The sequence below is a fragment of the Notolepis coatsorum genome, assembly GCF_963971535.1.
Source record: "Notolepis coatsorum genome assembly, chromosome: 2".
NCBI classification, from domain to species: Eukaryota; Metazoa; Chordata; class Actinopteri; order Aulopiformes; family Paralepididae; genus Notolepis; species Notolepis coatsorum.
The window spans coordinates 187,299,058-187,318,855 of NC_140166.1; the positions used below are offsets into that span (position 1 = coordinate 187,299,058).

Below are 19,798 nucleotides of genomic sequence, written 5' to 3' on the forward strand. Positions count from 1 at the left end.
ACGGCTGTGCATCAACCAACCAACTTTGTTGCAAAACAACATCGTACGGTGTGCCGTGGCATACAACAGATTTGAGAGAAGCACTGCATTAATGTCATGTAGCCAAGACACATTACCTTGTAGAGGAAGTAGGTGCTCTCTGCAAACTCTGGTCTCAGGGGATGCTGTGCCCAATGTACCCTGAAGTCAGTGGTGAAGGCCTGGGGACAGATGGAGAGTTGGGGGGTGAGCAGTACGCCAACCAATGGTATAGACACAGAAGAGACAAGAAATATGATACAGGCAGGAATTAAACACAGGAGAGCAAGAGAACGGGCAGGAAATACATGTTAAAATACTTCTAGAACTTTTCTTTGTAGGCAACATGAGCTACAGTGTGTGTGTGTGTGTGTGTGTGTGTGTGTGTGTGTGTGTAAACACCTGCGACTTAACCCATCTCAAGCCTCGCCCTCTTTTCTTGATCCTCCAATCACAACTGTTGCTTTCCCTCGGACAACAGTTGTGATTGGAGGATCGGGAAGAGAGGGCGGGGTTTGAGATATGTCATTAGCTGGTTAACTGGTAATGTTTCCTCTGCTGTAACAGTCGCCAGGTAAAACAGATCGTTGCTCGGCTCAGAGCTCGCCACGTTTAACCACTACTTTGTTGCAAAACAACATCTTGTGGTTTATATATTAAAATGTAGCGCATGGAACCAAAAAAACTACGATAGGGAGTGCTGATAATATGTGAGAAATAACTTTCATAACTGTTTTGTAAAACTCCAGGCCGTGAATATAGAAATGATATCAGAGCGGAGGCAGTTGCTGCCCTCCGCTGCATTATGTTTTTTATTAGAGATGTCCGATATTATCGGCCTACCGATATTATCGGCCGATATTGGCATTAAAATATAATATCGGAAATGATCTGCATAGTTTTTTTATTTAACCTTTATTTAACCAGGCAAGCAAGTAAGAACAAATTCTTATTTTATTTATTGTCAAAAGTATGCATAATGTTGCATACGTATTCCGTTGGTGACAATAGTGCTGTCAGGCGATTAAAAAAAATTATCTAATTAATTACAGGATTTGTAATTAATTAATCTAATTAATCGCATAACCATTTAATGCCTGAAATTCTATATTCTATAATCATATTTCAAATTGCATGTGTCCGGATGGCAGAATTCAGTACTGCATCTACAAAACCTTCTGTTTAATCATCTTCCATTTATTAATTTGCTTAGATTTTTCAGGTCTGGTCATAAATGGTGTTATTCAGTCAAAGATTAAAAAAAAAGTATTTATATTCTCATTTGGTTGATTACAATTTACTCAAGCCTAGTAACAGACACAGTATTTCTGACACTGGGAATACATTCCCCGAGATCCATAGACGTCCCTAGAATCAGATACCAAGAACATGCAAATGGACCATATTAAAAAAAAGTCTGTAAATGTGTATTCTATGTTCTTATGGAATGAATGAGATAAAAAAATATATATATATATTTTTTTTCCATAAATATTTTGTTAATTTTCATAACGCGATAATTTGCTGTGTAATTAATTAATCTAATTAACGCGATAAACTGACAGCCCTAAATCAAACTATAAAAAACTACCCCCCCCCCTTTCATGCATTCATGATGAAACATAATACCTATAATCTAGATTTGATTTGAGAATAGTAGCTAGTCCAGACAAGAAACGACAACGCTTTTAGTAGAATACACGCATGTGGCTATTACGCAACATTTTGGGAATTACCCTACCTAGACCACTCTAAAACTATACTTATATTCACCACGGTATAAAACGGGAATGTATGGATGAAAAAATTATAAATCTTTCACAAATTGAACAATAGATACTCGATGTAAAATGGGCAATAGTATTATATCCATAGCTATAATATATAATAGTTTTAGCCCTGCAAACACCGCCACGTATTCCTTTTTTTCTTTTTATCCACTTTTTCTGTTTTTTCTCCCATCCCAATTTAGTCGTGCCAATTCCCCCCTCCCGTCTTGATCGTTGCTCGCATGTACCCCCCACTGGTCGGTCATAGGGAGGGTTGAAGAATCTATCGCATGTCCCCTCCGATACATGTGGAGTTAGCCAGCCACTTCTTTTCACCTGCCAGCGCGGACTCTCATTGGCGAGGTGTAACGTGTGGGAAGCTCACACTACCCTCGACATCTCCTGTCCTTGCTGTGCAGGCGCTCTGACCGATCTGTAGGAGTCGCTGTTTACAATGACCAGATTACCACCCATCGACTCCCCTCCCACTGACTCTGCCAATTGAGTCAGTATGACGGCCGGCCCAAGCCGGAGGCAACGCTGACAGCCGGATTCGATACCGGTGTCTCACGGGGCGGGTGACGAGCGCTTAGACCGCTGCGCCACCCAGCCACCTACCGCCACATATTCGGTACACATATATCGGTATCGGTTGATATCGGTATCGGAAATTAAGAGTTGGACAATATCGGTATATCGATAAAAAAGCCAATATCGAACATCCCTAATTTTGATGATGTCACTTCTTTCAGCGAGGGCATACCAAGACAGATGGTAGATAGAGAGGTGTGTTACAGAGAGGTGAAGACAGTACCTCAGGGAGAAAGTTGTGTTTCTTGGTAACTTGATACAGCATCTCATGGGTCTCAATGGCAGGACGGATATCACCCTTCAACACCTGGGATATGGATGGCAAGAGCAACGTTACTAAGCTTGGAAAATTGGCTATAGGACTAGGGCTGTCACTTTCTTTCCCAAAAGCAGGTTTGAACGAATCCAAAGTAAAAGATCATTTGTTCGACGTAATTTGAACTTTTATGTAAATCAGAATCCTCTATTATAACCACCCCCAAAGTAATCTCAACACAATTATTCTCATCGGTTTGGATAGTGCCTGTAATTACAGGCACCCGTGAGAGAGAAAGATAGAGAAAGGCAGTGTGTGAGAGAGAGCAAGCGCTACTTCTCAATTATGAACACACTTAATTTAACAGTCTATGGAACACATTGATTTCTGGTGAAAGAACGTCACGATTGATAAGACAGACGTCCTTTTATTTGTAACAGTGAATATAGCTCATATAGCGAGTTTTTTGTCCATAATTATGATTTGATCGGTTTGGATGAACTCGCACAGCCCCAGTCCGCAGTTTCCACCTCTGCTGTGCTCAGCAGTAAATCAAGCAGCGAGGAGACATGGAGAGAAGCAGACATACATCCTGAATATTCATTCATTCATATCAATTTTGAATTCCATCACATTATTTACAGTTCGATCGGTTAACATTTTGCCAGATTCGATCGATATTCAGAGGGGGGGGGGGAAGTGACAGCCCTACTATGGACAAAGTAACTGCTTCTACCTTTCAGGTGTGTGAAGTGAACGTTCTAATGACCGGTTTACATTCTTTTGTAAAAAAATAAAAACATACACCTGAAAGGGTTAACCACAATGATAATCATCCACAGTAAGATAATTTACAAAGTGATCATCATTCATTCAGTTAGTGTGCGTGTGACCTGTAGACCAGGGAAGAAGGCCAGCAGAGAGTCCATCCAGGTGCGAGCAGGAAGTAGAGGCTTGTGGATGTGGACGTCTAAAAGTAGGGGAGGCTGGCTGATGTACTTCATTATAGATGCATAGTGCTGCGTGGGATACACAGAGGATACTATAAACATGGGGTGCTAGACGGGATACATGTAGGAGACATACAGACCACACTGAACAAACTGTAGAATGCAGAACTGTGGCATGCAAAACATCTCGCTGAGCATTAGGAACTGTAACACAGACGTACTGAGAGCCGAAGGGGTTAAACTGAAACCCGGAAGAGTCTTGAGTTAATAAGATATCCCTGTCCTATTTCAGACAAACCATCCAGGCACAATTCTATTATACTGACAGAGAGGAATCATGTTACTGAGAGAGAGAGAGAGAGAGAGAGAGAGAGAGAGAGAGAGAGAGAGAGAGAGAGAGAGAGAGAGAGAGAGAGAGAGAGAGAGAGAGAGAGAGGGGGAAAGGGAGAGAGAGCGAGGGAGGGAGAAAGAGAAAGAGAGGGAGAGAGAGAGAGGGGGAAAGAGAGAGAGAGGGCGAGGGAGGGAGAGAGAGAGAGAGAGAGAGGGAGAAAGAGAGAGAGAGAGAGGGAGAAAGAGAGAGAAAGAGAGAGAGAGAGAGAAAGAAAGAGAGAGAGAGAGAGAGAGAGAGAGAGAGAGAGAGAGAGAGAGAATGTGTGTGTGTGTGTGTGTGTGTGTGTGTGCGTGTGTGTGTGTGTGTCTCACAATGTTGAAGCGTTGTAGGAAGAGGTCGTCCCCCAGGAGGACGTAGGCCTTTAAGAGGTATTCATAATAGGAGTCGATGCCTGCTCCGACCCCGCTGTCTGGGAGGACACAAACACACACAACACCTTTCAGGACAACACACACTTTTCATTTCATGGATAATTCATTTTAATCTAACCGACATCCTGTTTTACCATTTACCTCTGTCCTCCTTCTCATACCCCTCTTTTACTCCTCTACCTCCTCCCATCCTTGCGTCATCATCCATGTGCTCTTCCTCTACCCCCTCCTTCCCCTCTCATCTTTTCATACCTCCTTCTCACCTTCATTCATCCTTATCCGCCCCTCTAATCCCTTCCTCTCTCCGTCTATCCTCTCGCATCATCTTCTCCTCCCCTCTCATCCCTCCTTCATCTCTCCTCATATCCTCTCTCACGTGCAATCTTTCCCTCCCCCTCTCATCCCTTCATCTCTCCTTCTCCCCACTTTCACCCCTGCATCTTTCACCCCTCCTAACCTCCTTCATCTGTCCTTCTTTCAAACCTTCATGTTTTCCTCCCCTCCCTCATCCGCCCCCTCTCCCTCCTTCATCTATCATTTCATCCTTTTACCCCCCTCTCTCTCTCTCTCTCTCTCTCTCCCCTTCACCCCACCCCCACACAGATGCTCTCTCACCCCTGCGGACCCACTCTCCAGAGTGGATGTTGATGGTGGTCCCCACCAGGTTGCTATTCCTCTGTCTCTTCTCCCAGAGGAAGTCCAGCGCTCTCCGGGCGTGGGCCTGATAATGAGTGTGGTGTGCATCATCAATCAACTAATCAATCTGCTGATCAATGTGAGACACAACCTAATCTCTCCAACAGCAGACAGTTACTGCAGCTCTGCCGCTGCCAAGGAAGGAGCTGTCGCTGGTCTTTCACAATATCCCATTAGGAACATCTTAAGACACAAATTGGCGGGGCATTAATTGGCGAATGATGCTAACCATCTGTGTTAATCCTTACTACTTGAGTCATTCCACAGCGGTGACAGCAAACTAAGAGCTGATATAGTAAACATCATGGCAGGCCAAGAATAAAACAGAATAGAGGTTTAGTTTAGGTACACACATTTTCTACTGTGTTTGCTGTATACCTATGAGCAGGGTATAAAATGTCTTCTGTATTTTCCTGCCAAAACTATAGGTATGGTGGAATGTTTTCCCTTGTTATTTCCAGTGAGCTAGTTAGCAAAAACTACATAAAATGGCTAAAGGCTGCTGTGTGGTGGGATATACTACCAACAGGGTGAAGAAGCCAGAACTAAGTTTAAGCTTCCAAACCGAAAAACTGAGCATTTAAGAAGAGAAAAGTGGATAAAACGGGCGATAAGACCCAAGATGTCGGCGGGAAGAATGGGAAAACTGTGGGACCCTGACACCCAAGTTACAATATGCAGCAAGCAATGACAGTATGCAACTTGTGTTGTAGTGGAATGTGGATAAATCAGAAAACTATAACATTATGTTTGCAAGTACTTTGCTAACTAGGTTGCTAACACATAGCTAACATTAGCTTGCCACCACATAGCTAACATTAGCTTGCTAACATATATCTAACATTAGCTTGCTAACACATAGCTAACATTAGCTTGCTAGCACATATCTAACATTAGCTTGCCAACACATAGCTTGCTAACACATAGCTAACATTAACTTGCTAACAGCTAACTTTATCCATCATCATTATAACCCAATCCTTCGTGTTACTGTTAATGAGATAACTCGAAAAGCTTTCATTCAAATCCTTTCAAATTCGCGGTGCACCATGATCTTTCCTCTAGCGCCACCATCAGTCCAAACATTCAATATTAGAATTAGTGTATCTCAAAAAGCTTTCATAATAATTTTCAAGTTTTCTGTACACTTTCATGACCCCTAGAGGAAGAAGCCTATTGACCTAACACAACTATCAGGCTGAACTTTACATTTAGTTTATATCCTGATCCATTATCATACAGCCATGAAACTGGTATCCAGAGATGTGTCTCCAGTCCTCATGCACAGCAACTTTGCCATAAGGACCTACGAAGTCCGCCATATTGGAATTTCCGCTATGTTGAATTATTGGGGAAGAAAACTTGTTGTTTGGGGATCAACATCTTCAAATGTGTAATTTAGATAATTGATAGGCCAAACGATATGACTGTCCATCCAATCCGATTTGGGGGGGGGAGGGGGAGATGGAACAGGAAGTGATTGGTTACTTGTGAATACACTGCCCAATGTCCACCAAACTTGACAAATGTATTTTTCCTTACAATACCAGAGAGAGGCCTGTGAAGTTCTGAGTCATCTTGCCCCATGGTGGCGCTATTCTCATAACATTTTAAACATGAACTACTCCTCAATGCACAAAAAAATGGAGTCCAAAAATGCAGTCAATGGTTCAGATTAGAGGCATGGTCAAAAGGTGGATTGAGAACTTGGGCTGTTTGGGGATATATACGCTGTCGGTAGCACATCTAGTTTTAGTTAACTAATCAACTGCACTCCCTCCATATCGGGCTCTATTTTCGCCATAAACAAAGTAACGCTACTTTTCCTCCCTCGTGCCAACCCTGAACATACTGACAATATATTGTTTTCCCCTCTGGTAGGCACAGGGTGCCAAAATAACATGCTGAAATCTGGAACCACAAGCAGTTTTTTAGAGTATGATGCATTGCACTCCATCTCTATTCCTTGCTGTGTTTATAGGGAGGTGTAGTCCGACGTCACTTTGTTTCCCGCGCGGTCCACCCGTATAGGGATTTATCATTGGGAAAATGTATCATCGGCTATTGTAATAATTCTGCCTCTTGAACATTGGCAAGCTTTCCATTTTTGCACAAAATGAGTTCCCTTCTATCACCAACATTATTGTTTAAGCATTTTTGGTTGAAAAAATATTATACATAATTATTTTACGATTCTGCTCCAACGGATCACCACCTTAACGCGGTGGGGTAGTTTGTGCGTCTCAATGACCCCTAGAGCTATGTCGGCAGGAGTCTTGTACTCCTAGCAGAGTCACCCAAGCCGAACAGGTCGAAGGAGAGAGACCAGACGAAGAGTGATCCAATTGGTCCTCCAGGTTGGGGGTTGGGCTGAGGGCCGATAACCCGCTCCCGGAAAAAAACTTTATTACAGAAACCAGAAACAGAGCAAATTCACACAATCTTCGAGACGCCATAGCCAGTCCTTCTTGTAACAGGAGAGACACCATGACACCCAAGGGCCAAAGCCGAGAGGACGCCTTTGGGCCGAATAGGCCACTAGTGCATCCGAAGGAAACCATGAAAATTGGGAATTGGAACGTACGAACACTGTACAGGAGCGGCAATATTGCCATAGTAGCAAGAGAGACGACAACCAGAGGAATCGACATCATAGGAATCAGCGAAACACACTGGACGGGGCAAGGAAAAGTGGAGCTTGCAACCGGAGAATCCATAATATACTCAGGAAGAGATGATGACAACCACAGACAAGGGGTGGGCATAGTGATGTCTAAAAAAGCAGCAAGAGCACTGATAGACTGGACACCAGTCAGTGAAAGGATCATTCAAGCTAGGTACCATTCCCAACACATCAAGCTCACAGTTGTCCACATCTATGCACCCACAGAAGATGCAGAGGATCAAGTAAAAAATGAGTTCTACAGGAGACTGCAAGACGTCCTAGACAGCAGGAACATACACGACATGCTGATCATCACCGGGGATATGAACGCCAAAGTGGGAGATGAAAACCAGGGCTACGAAAGAGTGATGGGCAAGCACGGGATCGGAAAGCGTAACGACAACGGAGAAAGACTGTGTGAAATGTCTGACATGAACGAGCTAGTCATTACTGGAACACTATTCCCACATAAGAATATACACAAGGCCACGTGGGTATCTCCGGACGGGAAGACCAAGAACCAGATAGACCATGTGCTAATTAACAAACGATTCAGGAACTCAGTGAAAGACACAAGAGTATGCAGATCTGCAGACATTGGAAGCGACCACTACCTCGTGTGCACAACGGTCAAGTTAAGACTGAAGACGAAGCAGAAGGAAAAGAAAAGCACCAGAGTCAAGTACAACACAACAAAGCTGAAAGATGAAGCCATCCTGAAGACTTTTACCATCAACCTGAGAAACAGGTTTCAGGTACTGGAAGATGATGGGCGAGGAATAGAAGACAACGAAGAGGTGGAGCGTGACTCTCAGGTTCTGGAGAAAGCCTACACAGAAGTCGCTGAAGCAATCCTGGGTAGACCACGGAAGAATAAGAAGCCATGGATCAGTGAAAAATCATGGAACCTTGTAGACCAGCGGGAAACAATAAACAAGAGGATCCTTGGCACACACTCGGAAAGAATCAAGAAACAGCTAAAAGCAAAGTACACAGAGAAGGATAGAGAAACAAAGAGAAGTATAAAGACAGACAAAAATAAATGGATGGAGAACATTGCAAGTGAAGCAGAAGAAGCTGCAAGGAAACAACAAATGAAGACACTGTACGGTCTTACGAAGGCACTGTGCAACGAGAGACCTAGACAGAGCACAGCAGTACTGGACAAGAATGGCAACCTCATCAGCGGAAAAGATGCAGTGCAGGCAAGGTGGACAGAACACTTCAAGGAAGTACTGAATAGGGAACCACCAGAAAACCCAATAACTGATGAGGAAGAATGTGAACTCACTAACATGATTGAAGAGATTGCTGTACATGAACCAACACTAAGTGAAGTAAAGGAAGTGATTAAAGGACTTCAGAATGGGAAAGCAACAGGAATCGACAACATCACAGCAGAGTTATTAAAAGCAGACATTGAGTTTTCAGCAAAGAAGGTACATCAATTGTTGGAAAAAATATGGAGGCAGGAGAAGATCCCGAAGAACTGGAAGAGGGGGCTTATCATCAAACTAGCAAAGAAAGGAAACCTCAAAGAATGCAAGAACTCAAGAGGCATCACCCTACTTCCAGTCGTAGGCAAGATACTTGGCAGGATCATCATTGACCGAATCAGAATTGGAATCGACTCACGGCTAAGAAAAGAACAAGCCGGTTACAGAAGAGGAAGAGGAACAACAGAACAAGTCTTCATACTGCGGAACATCATTGAGCAAGCAAACGAGTGGCAAGCAACACTCCACCTGAACTTTGTGGATTTTGAAAAGGCTTTCGACTCAGTCCACCATGAAAGCCTATGGCTAATTATGAAGAAATATGGAATCCCAGAGAAGATTGTCCAGATAGTGAAAATATTCTATGAAGATTTCCAGTGTGCAGTAGAAGACCAAGGAGAAATATGCGAGTGGTTTAACATCAACAGCAGTGTCAAACAAGGATGCAACATGTCAGGTTTTTTATTCTTAATGATCATGGATTGGATAATGAGAAGAACAGTTGGACAAGGTGAGAATGGAATCAGATGGAAGTTGACATCAAAACTCGACGATCTGGATTTTGCAGATGATGTAGCATTACTCTCCTCTACCAAACACCAAATCCAGGAAAAAACGACAAGAATGGAGAGAGAAGCCAGACGAGTGGGACTCAAGATTAACACCGGAAAGACCAAAACCATGAGAATTAATGCAAGAAACCATGACAAAATCAACATCAACGACCAAGAGATTGAGGATGTAGACCAATTCACATACTTGGGAGCCACCATCTGTAAAGAGGGAGGGGGTATGAAAGACCTAAAGAACAGATTATCCAAAGCAAGAGGTGCATTCATCAAACTCAAAAAGATCTGGCACTCCAACAGCATCTCAAGAAGAACAAAGCTGAGATTGTACAAAACACTGGTTGTGCCAGTCCTACTGTATGGATGTGAAACATGGAAGATGAACAAGGGAGACAACAAATCAGTTGACGTGTTCCATAACAGATGCCTCAGAAGAATCCTCAAAATCCAGTGGCAAGACCGCATCAGCACCGTAGAGCTACTAGAAAGAGCCGACATGAAGCCGTTGAGCAAGGAAGTGAAGTGGCGAAGATGGAAGATGATCGGACACATACTGAGGCAAGACCACAACAACGACTGCAACATATCAATGACTTGGGCACCAGAAGGGAAAAGAAGAAAAGGAAGACCAAAGACTACCTGGAGACGCACAGTAGAGAAAGAAAGAAAAGAGGCAGGGTGGAGCTCATGGCCTGAAGCAAGAACAATGGCAGCTGACCGGGAGAAGTGGAAATGCTCTGTGAAGGCCTTATGTGCCACTAGGCACGAAGTGGATAGGTAACAGGTAACATTTTACGATTAATTGCTAATTGTTTCATGTTGAGCTATAGATTGTGGATGAATACACACAGAAAGGTACACCATGCCAATGTTCATGCTTTATTTGTTTTAAACGAGACGATTTAGAAATGTGTCCATTGGAAATACATGCAATTTCAAGCGGCATGGACCGGCCGGAAACCACAATGACGTAACCACTACACCTCCCTATATCTATACAGGAGTGAAGAACTCTCATTACATCTTTTTGCTAATTTCCTTTTACTCAATGACTGATCAGCTAAGATTCGTCGATGAGAGATTTCGGTGACGAGAATGTTATGATAATGAAGCCGTTATGTTACCTCAAACACAGGGTCCCCAGTGAAGCGGCTCAAAGCGGCAAACTCTAGGATCAGGGTTCCCGCACAGGCTGTACAGGTGTCAGTTTCTGTGCCCGTTCTGGAGTCAGGACCTCCGACTCCGTACCTCAAGTTCACCTGTAGGAGTAGAACCACAATAACATTGACATCTGTCTGAAATCCATATATATATTATATATATATAGTTTATGTAAGACACTGCATTAAAAAAAAGCCTGTCTCTAAAATCTGTGACAACTGCCTCCAGAGAACTAAAACAGAAAATGGAATTATGCCTGGATGACCTGAGCCTGAGGGACGCTGTACACACATGCCCACTTGCTGAGGGTAACCTTTTAGCAAATATGCAACTATGTCAATGCATCCTCTTTCAACCCTGCAAGTGTGTGAGCATCTAATGCACGTTTCTCTGGAAATTATTGTATGTGTGTGAGGGGGAGGGAGAGAGTCTAGTTGTGAGAACTGTGTACAACCCTGCATGCATGTTTTATGTCTACAGATTAAGCTTAACACGCCACAGAGATAAAAAGAGGCATGTATTAAATCCTTGTTAAGACATCATCAGCATGAGTCAGGCAGAAACATTTATTAGATTATGTCTGGCGTAAAGGAGGCCTGTGTGTGTGTGTGTGTGTGAGTGTGCGTGTGCGTGTGTGTGTCATGTCTCACGTCTCACCCTGGGGTAAGGCAGGCCACTGCTGGTGTTGAAAGCAGGCAGGAGTCGCAGACCCAGATCTTTGGCCATATGCAGGAGCTCATCCTGGTACCACAGCATGTGACTACCTGCTTCCTTCAGCATCACAGCCATGGAATGCCCTCCCAGAAGACCTCTGAATACAAATACTCAAATATGAGAACAGGCTTTTGGTGGAAAAACAAATCCCAGAATGATTTGGTTACCGTCAGGATGCATGAGTTACGGTCAGGACATTTCTTCTCAATGTAAAGTTATTCCATGCTCACCCCAGCACACGAATGTTGGTCTCAAAGACTGACACCACGATGTCATTGTCCAGCCTCACGTCACGTAGGACCCTCCTCACTGCAGCCTCAAACTCTGTTGTCTTGTTTAAAAGCTGTGAATAAGGTATGATACATTCTGGCTTGAGCGACCGTTTACACAAATGCTAAGAACATTTTAATGAATGCTTGTCTCAACAAGTATTTAATTCACAACATTGACATTTCTTTTCACATCCTAATGAAGGTTCTCAGTAAAAACGTCAATGTCGTGAATAAAATATTTCCAAAAACAGCTTGCATTGCCCTGCCCCCGTTTCAGGTTCTCTCTGGATGTACACCAGCCTCAAACGAAACAAACTAATGACAAAACAGTAATGACAAAATCGGTCAGAATAAAAAGGTATAAACGGAAGACAAATACTCACCACGAGAGTATCCAGCGTGTCTATGAGGGTGAGAGAGAACCTAAAAACACAGACACACAATTAATGACTGTTTCCCCGAATTTACCTGCAGATACTACCTCAACTATTTCTTCAACTCGAGCTGGATTGTCTACAGTTGAGGAAATAGTGTCTGCAGTTCACTAGAGGTCTGCTCTCCTCCGGGTGATGTCATCCTGTGGAGTTTCTTGGGGGGGGTGCAACAGAGCTCTCGAGACACACAGAACATGTATCTAAATTATCACATGATCCCCTCACAACAGAATCATAGAATCCAGGTTAACGACCTGACAATGTCGACGTTATTCCACATGACTTTGGCTGATCATTATGTGCAACAGCATCTTTCAATTCCTCACACGGAAGTTCCGCCTCCACAACATGAGTAATGAGTAGAAGGCTCGTGCGGAGCCTGGTGGTGTCTGTGAATGATTTAGCCTAGTGATGTCTGTGTGGTCTGGGAATGATTTTGTAATACCCTTTACACCGCTGAGAGTTTTAACCTGTTTTCATAACTCCAGGTCAATCAACAAATGACGACCCATTTATACAAACAGCTGACATGGCTTACTGCCGGGTAATTGTATTGTCTTAAACAGTAATCCAGAACTATTTTATTGCACTGTAAAAAAATGATTTTATAGTACGTCTGCACTTTATGTGCTCATTTCATCATTCATGTCTTTTCTATTCTACTAAAACTGAATCAAACCATAAACAAGGTGGCCTGTTGGGATGTTAGATCCTAATGTGAAAAACTGTGATTTTATATATATGCTCATTTTACCCTTGCTATTATTTTACTTATTTTTACTTTTTTATCTCTACGGCCCACCATCCACTGGGCGCATACTCTGACCTTTATCATGTTTTGTAACAGATTACAGAAGCCTATTGGAACGTGAGGTTCTGATATGATTTGATTAATATATCTGCATTATTTTATCCAACTTTATGCTTTGCTCTTGCTGCTTGTTTTACACTCCTTTTATGTCTTATTTCTTACTGATGTAAAGCACTTTGAACAGCAATCCCCTGTATGAAAGGTGCTATACAAATAAAGTTATTATTATTGCTGTAAAAGCGACCCTGTTCTACTCGAGCGTCCCACTACAACTGCAGTCAGCCACTCACTTGCCCAGAGCGTCGTCCACATCCCCTCGGCTGGGTTCGAGACCCCGTACCCTCCCCCTGCATGTCAGAGGCATCAGCTCATCTGCTGGATACGCATGGTCCTGGACAACGCAAACACACACACACACACAAATGCACAATAGTAACACACTTCTCATTCTATTAGGCTCTGACCTTCAATTTCCTCACTGCTCTTAAGAGGCTGGCTCGGTATGTTTAGACTTCACTCATCCCAAGTGTGATATCAGTTGACCCGCGTTGAAAGAATCCACAAAAAGCAAACAGGGGAGCTTTTCTTGCTTAATTAAACAGAGGTTAAAAATCATTGACCCAAACATCACCAAACAAGTGCCAAAATAACAGCACAGACTGAAGTCAAGACCGATACTTCTACAGACAGGAATACCATACAGAGGCCTTTCGAAAGAGACTCGCTGACCTACAATGATCTGCTCACTGTAGCAGAAACTAATTGAATTAAGAGAATTCTTTATTGTCTGTGGGTACAGACATTTGTTTTGTGTCAGAACACACAGTAGTGCGTTACAAACAAGAAAACATAAGACAACCATGTTACAGCATAGACAGACATACAGACAAGACCGGCACAGTCCCAAAAATTCTTTTGTATTGCACTGTCCTGTGTAGGTTGCAACCACATTTATATCCTACTTGTTAAGTAGGCTTATTGTGTAATACATGGGAAGAATCTTCTATGATTTTATCAGCCACTCAACATATTTGTATTGTAACTTTCCAAGTCGTTCTGTGCCTGAAGTGAGGTGAGTCCGCTCCGCTGTGATGGCTGTGGCACTACAGGTCCTATGAATCTGACCATAAATGTGATTATAGGCAATAGACCTAAAGAATATATCCTGAATACGGTTAAAAGTTCTGGTAACTTAGAAACAGTTCGGACTTCAACAAATTCACTGACACAATGCTCTCTCCACTCGTAATGTTAATGCTAGTTCAAATCTAGTCACAATTCCTCTACAGCCCATTAGCACCACATGCCCCTGTCCCTAGGCAGGGCCAGAACTTGACCCAACCAGCTTTAAGGGCTGAGGGAACGGTCTGGGTATAATTCACCTAAATATCAGAAGCCTAATCCAGAAACTAGACTATGTGAATACATTAATTTTACAATCCGACCCTGATAACCTTGTCCTTAGTGAATCATGGCTTAAGAAAAGCATTGCTGATTCAGATATAGCTCTAATGGGCTACAATCTGTACAGGGTGGATCAAGCTGGGGGGGGGGGGGTGTTGTTGTGGTCGAATGTCAAAGCAAGTATATCGGTATCTATTTTAGATTCAGTCTCCATACCAAAGACATTTGGATTTATTGCTCTAAAGATCCAGTTGGGGCCCTCCTCAATTGTTGTAATAAGTGTGTATAGACCCCCAGCTGCTGGCACAGAAACGATAGACATTCTAGCAAACCTCATTTCTTGTTTTTCTGATTATGAACTATTGGTGGTGGGAGGTTTTTACTTGAACTGGCTAAATAGGAACTCGGAACACCTAAAGGAAGTCAGTGGTAACCTAAACCTAACCCAGATGATAACGGAACCAACTAGAGCCAGCATGAAAGACTTCTCAAAATCCACACTAATTGAACTTGTATTTTCCAATAGAACTGACTAAATTGTGGCCACTGGTGTTTTGACCTCTTCACAAATACTCTTATTTCTCTGTAATAAGAGAATAGACATGTAATATGTAATCAATAAACATGCTCCTCTACTATCCAAGGAGCGTCTCTACAATTCGTAGCCGCATTTCTGCAGACCCCTCTCTGATTGGTTGAACTCCATTTTTGCAGACCCCTCCCATTTCTGCAGACCCCTCTCTGATTGGTTGAGCGAAGCCCCTCTCTGATTGGCCCCCCGCATGAGCAGAGACAAGCTCCTCTAGCCAGGAGTCGAAACTCCGTTAACTCCAGAGAGAGAGGCTGAACGCAATTTATACGCATGGAAGTATTGATTACGCCATAACGAATCATTAAAAAAATATACCGTTAACTGGAATATGTTGTGTGAGCCTTTACACATGTTGGATAGGATTATGTAATTGGTTTGTATAGCGTCGCGTATATAGTTATTTCGCGTGACTTCACGGTTTATTCACATTTCACAACACAGCCAGCGTTCAACTTGTTTACACTCCCCACTTACTGTACAATGTAACATTTAGATTAACCCAGTTGTCTATCTGTATGTCATATGTTACGATTAATTGAAAATGGGGGACCCTGATGTAAACAAGACGAAAGTCTTTCTCTGGGGTCTGCATTCCCTTAACAATTGTATGTATTGAGCTGTACTGTGTACTGTACCCATTCTGCAATCTGTTAATAAAGTTTTCAATCAATTCAATCAATCAATAACTAGACAGTTACAATATAACATTTAGATTAATTAACCCAGTTAATGCCTTAAGAGAGATAGGCTGGTGGTCAAGTCAAGAGTTATTTGTCACAAGTTGTTTATTAGCCTAGACATTTTCAATTCATCATCTTGTTTACATCAGGGTCCCCCATGTTCAATTCATGATAACATATATGACATACAGGTAGACAGATGGACAGTACTGCTACATTTAGACATTTATGACATACCAGATTTTGAACTTGTGGTAGGCCTAGACATTTTCAATTCATCGTCTTGTTTACATCAGGGAAATGTCTAGGCTAATAAACAACTTGTGACAAATAACTCTTGACTTGACTTGACCACCAGCCTCTCTCTCTTAAGGCATTAACTGGGTTAATTAATCTAAATGTTATATTGTAACTGTCTAGTTATTGATTGATTGAAAACTTTATTAACAGATTGCAGAATGGGTACAGTACACAGTACAGCTCAATACATACAATTGTTAAGGGAATGCAGACCCCAGAGAAAGACTTTCGTCTTGTTTACATCAGGGTCCCCCATTTTCAATTAATCGTAACATATGACATACAGATAGACAACTGGGTTAATCTAAATGTTACATTGTACAGTAAGTGGGGAGTGTAAACAAGTTGAACGCTGGCTGTGTTGTGAAATGTGAATAAACCGTGAAGTCACGCGAAATAACGTTATACGCGACGCTATACAAACCAATTACATAATCCTATCCAACATGTGTAAAGGCACACACAACATATTCCAGTTAACGGTATATTTTTTTAATGATTCGTTATGGCGTAATCAATACTTCCATGCGTATAAATTGCGTTCAGCCTCTCTCTCTGGAGTTAACGGAGTTTCGACTCCTGGCTAGAGGAGCTTGTCTCGGCTCATGCGGGGGGCCAATCAGAGAGGGGCTTCGCTCAACCAATCAGAGAGGGGTCTGCAGAAATGGGAGGGGTCTGCAAAAATGGAGTTCAACCAATCAGAGAGGGGTCTGCAGAAATGCGGCTACGAATTGTAGAGACGCATCCAAGGAGGGGTCCAGGAGGGGGGGTTCGAGCTGGAGCATATGTGTGTAGGGTTTTAGATAATAGGTATTAGGGGTATATCCTGTATAAGGCATTGGTATAATTGGTAATTTCGTTGGATATACACTGTATACGGTAAAATATTATTATAGACTCTTTTTTTGTTTTCTGTTTCTGTACTTGCATGTCATTTTAGCCACCTTAATTGTTAGTTTCATTATGCATTGTGTGTTGAGTACTGACTTTTAATAATTTTTGTTTTGCAATAAAAAAAAATAAAAAATAAAAAAAATAAACATGCTCCTCTCAAGAGACTCAGAATTAAAGATAGAATACCACCCTGGTCCTCGCATGAATTGTCAACCCTGTTTAGGAATAAGGCCTGGGATCAAATATGACTCCGTGTTTTTTTTAAACATTAACCCATTCTTCGCCAGGCATTGTACCCTTCTTATACCATCCTCTGCCAGCTCTATTTGTCTATGGAGATGTTCACCTTCTTTGCAGGGCTATAACTTTTTAAATTGTATTGCTAAATTGACATTACTATAGTGCATTCAATATCAATTATCTATCGTTCAGGATGTAGGAATGTTTTACTTTTTCATTCACACATTCATACTAAAATACTGTCTAGAGTATAAATATGTTTTTATCGTTTTCTGCTGTATTTCATAGAATGTGAGATAGCCATTTATGCATATATTAGATCATCAAATGCAGTTTGATAGCGATTGACGCCAGATAAAAAATGTCAACTGTACATGGTCCTAGACATTATGACTTATCATCTGATGTTGACCGGAGGGGGGGGGGGGGGTCGTTTATAATGCAATGACCCACGTTAAATGATTCATGTTGTATGGGTGATATATAGATTAGAGCAGTTTGTATGGTTAATAATAATCAAAAACGCTGAAACTCACCGCAGCTTCCTCTTACCGTTGGGTGATCAGCGTGGAGCAAAAAGATCGCTATTATGGGATGTTGATCTAGGTGAACCATTTCCGGGTTGTATAATACTATATACATCCAAATAACGTTGTTTATTGAGTTATGGCAACGGATCGATTATCCAGTGTGTTGAGATGAAGTCCCGGGAGCGATAGCGAGTGGCGGACGGAATAGGGGGACACCAAGCACTTCCGGTCCCACTTCCGGTTTGGCAACTCGCCGATCGGCCACCAGGTGGCGGTATTGAAGCGCTGGAGAGTTGAGTGGAGATCTACAGCACCAGTCATGGCTCCGTGGGTGAAATGTGAATACCATGACGAAAATGATCTCTTGAAATATTGATCTCGATGACGTCGTAATCCGTCATTGGCAGATTAAGCATGGCGAGGAATGACGTTTTAATCAGTCATTGGCGAAAGATGGGTTAAGAACAAGTGAGTTGCTATCACACCACTGCACAAGCCGGTTTACACTGTCCAGGTAAGTTGGAGTTTCTCTGTTATCGTTCAGTAGTACTGTGTCATCTGAGAACTTGATCATGATAATTAAGAAGGCAGCAGCACAATAGCTGGGAAACTATTTGCTTCTTAGGGCTCAACAATATTAACTAAATATCATATTGCCAATATTTTAGCAGATATTTTGATTATGATATAAATGGCAATAGAATCGTTTGTTAAAATAAGTAGTATACATAAGTAGTCTATGTTCCCATTTTGTCCAATCAGGAGAAAGAACTCCACAATGCAAAAATGGTCTGACAATTTTTTTTAAGCAAATGTGTCCTTAAAACAAGTCAAATAATCTACCAGTGTAATAAACTAATTTGGCTTGGCAAGATTTCTTGAAATAAGTAAAAATCTAGGGTCCTCTCTCCTGATTGGATAAAGTGGGAAGAGATACCAGAAGATTTAATTTCTGTTTACTGCAGAGCGGAGGGACTGGGAGACCCATATTACTGACCAAACACACTATATCAATGATATTGGAATGCAGAGCTACGTAACACTTATTTTAACAAATAAATACCACTTACAGAACCTTTAAGCCTGGTGCCGTGTGCTATTAGGCTGTATTTTTCAAAGAATAATACAAACAAATTGTGTTGTTTTGCTAATTTCTCTGAAATTGCCTACCCCACTTTAAATCCTACATTTCCTTTTCATGTAGTTTAAAAGCCCTTCGGTAGGATATATTGAGAATACATTTACATGCTGTAGCCTAATTAAAATGTAACCCCTGTGGTATTACTCCCTTTCCCATCGGACTTCCCAGTAATGACCAATCTTCTTTTATGTCGGCCACGCTCTTCTTCTCAATATCACTGTATCTCACATATTATGTGTATTTAAGAACATGTATTTAAAAAACGCCAACATTGCAGTCTTCACATATAGATATTGCAATATTAGTATTCATTCTGTACAAACTCTGAACTCTGTTGCCTATACTCAGTTTATACCCATCTATTGCCTTCACTGTAATCACCATAACTACCAACCTCAACCTATAGTCTACCCATACAACTGTATGACAGCCATGTACAATAATACTGTATATACCGTATTTATATTTATCTATATCTGCATATATTCCCACTTATATTCCTGCTTATATATTTATTCTTATTTATATACACTATATATACTATATCTATACCTGTACATTTCCCATATCTACTCTTATTAGTTATACCACTGGCCAGTATGGCTTACTATTGTAGTGTATTTATATCACCATCACTGTATTTGTATCACTGTACATAATAATACTGTACATACATCAGATTAGCATATTACTCAGTAGATTCATTATATATATTCCACTTAATCGCTTGTGTATATTTAATCACACTGTATATTGTAAATGCATTTTACTGTTACCACACACTCTGGTTAGATGCCAACTTATTTTTGGTGTACTGTACTTGTGCTTTACAATGACAATTGGTTGATTGATT

General features: G+C 41.7%; 1 protein-coding gene across 3 annotated transcripts in view; it reads right to left on the reverse strand.

The window, feature by feature from the left end:
* The window catches only part of edem3 (ER degradation enhancer, mannosidase alpha-like 3), a 43,568-nt gene that overhangs the window by 18,443 nt on the left and 5,327 nt on the right, over positions 1–19,798 (reverse strand). For all 3 annotated transcript variants that reach the window (XM_084309081.1, XM_084309080.1, XM_084309079.1), the window contains exons 3-12: positions 13,455–13,555; positions 12,303–12,342; positions 11,878–11,990; positions 11,591–11,744; positions 10,897–11,031; positions 4,962–5,067; positions 4,287–4,384; positions 3,528–3,653; positions 2,602–2,685; positions 117–200 (exon numbers count right to left, since the gene is read on the reverse strand). In XM_084309081.1, the coding sequence (XP_084165207.1) occupies positions 117–200; positions 2,602–2,685; positions 3,528–3,653; positions 4,287–4,384; positions 4,962–5,067; positions 10,897–11,031; positions 11,591–11,744; positions 11,878–11,990; positions 12,303–12,342; positions 13,455–13,555 (1,041 nt within the window). The remainder of the gene's footprint in view (positions 1–116; positions 201–2,601; positions 2,686–3,527; positions 3,654–4,286; positions 4,385–4,961; positions 5,068–10,896; positions 11,032–11,590; positions 11,745–11,877; positions 11,991–12,302; positions 12,343–13,454; positions 13,556–19,798) is intronic.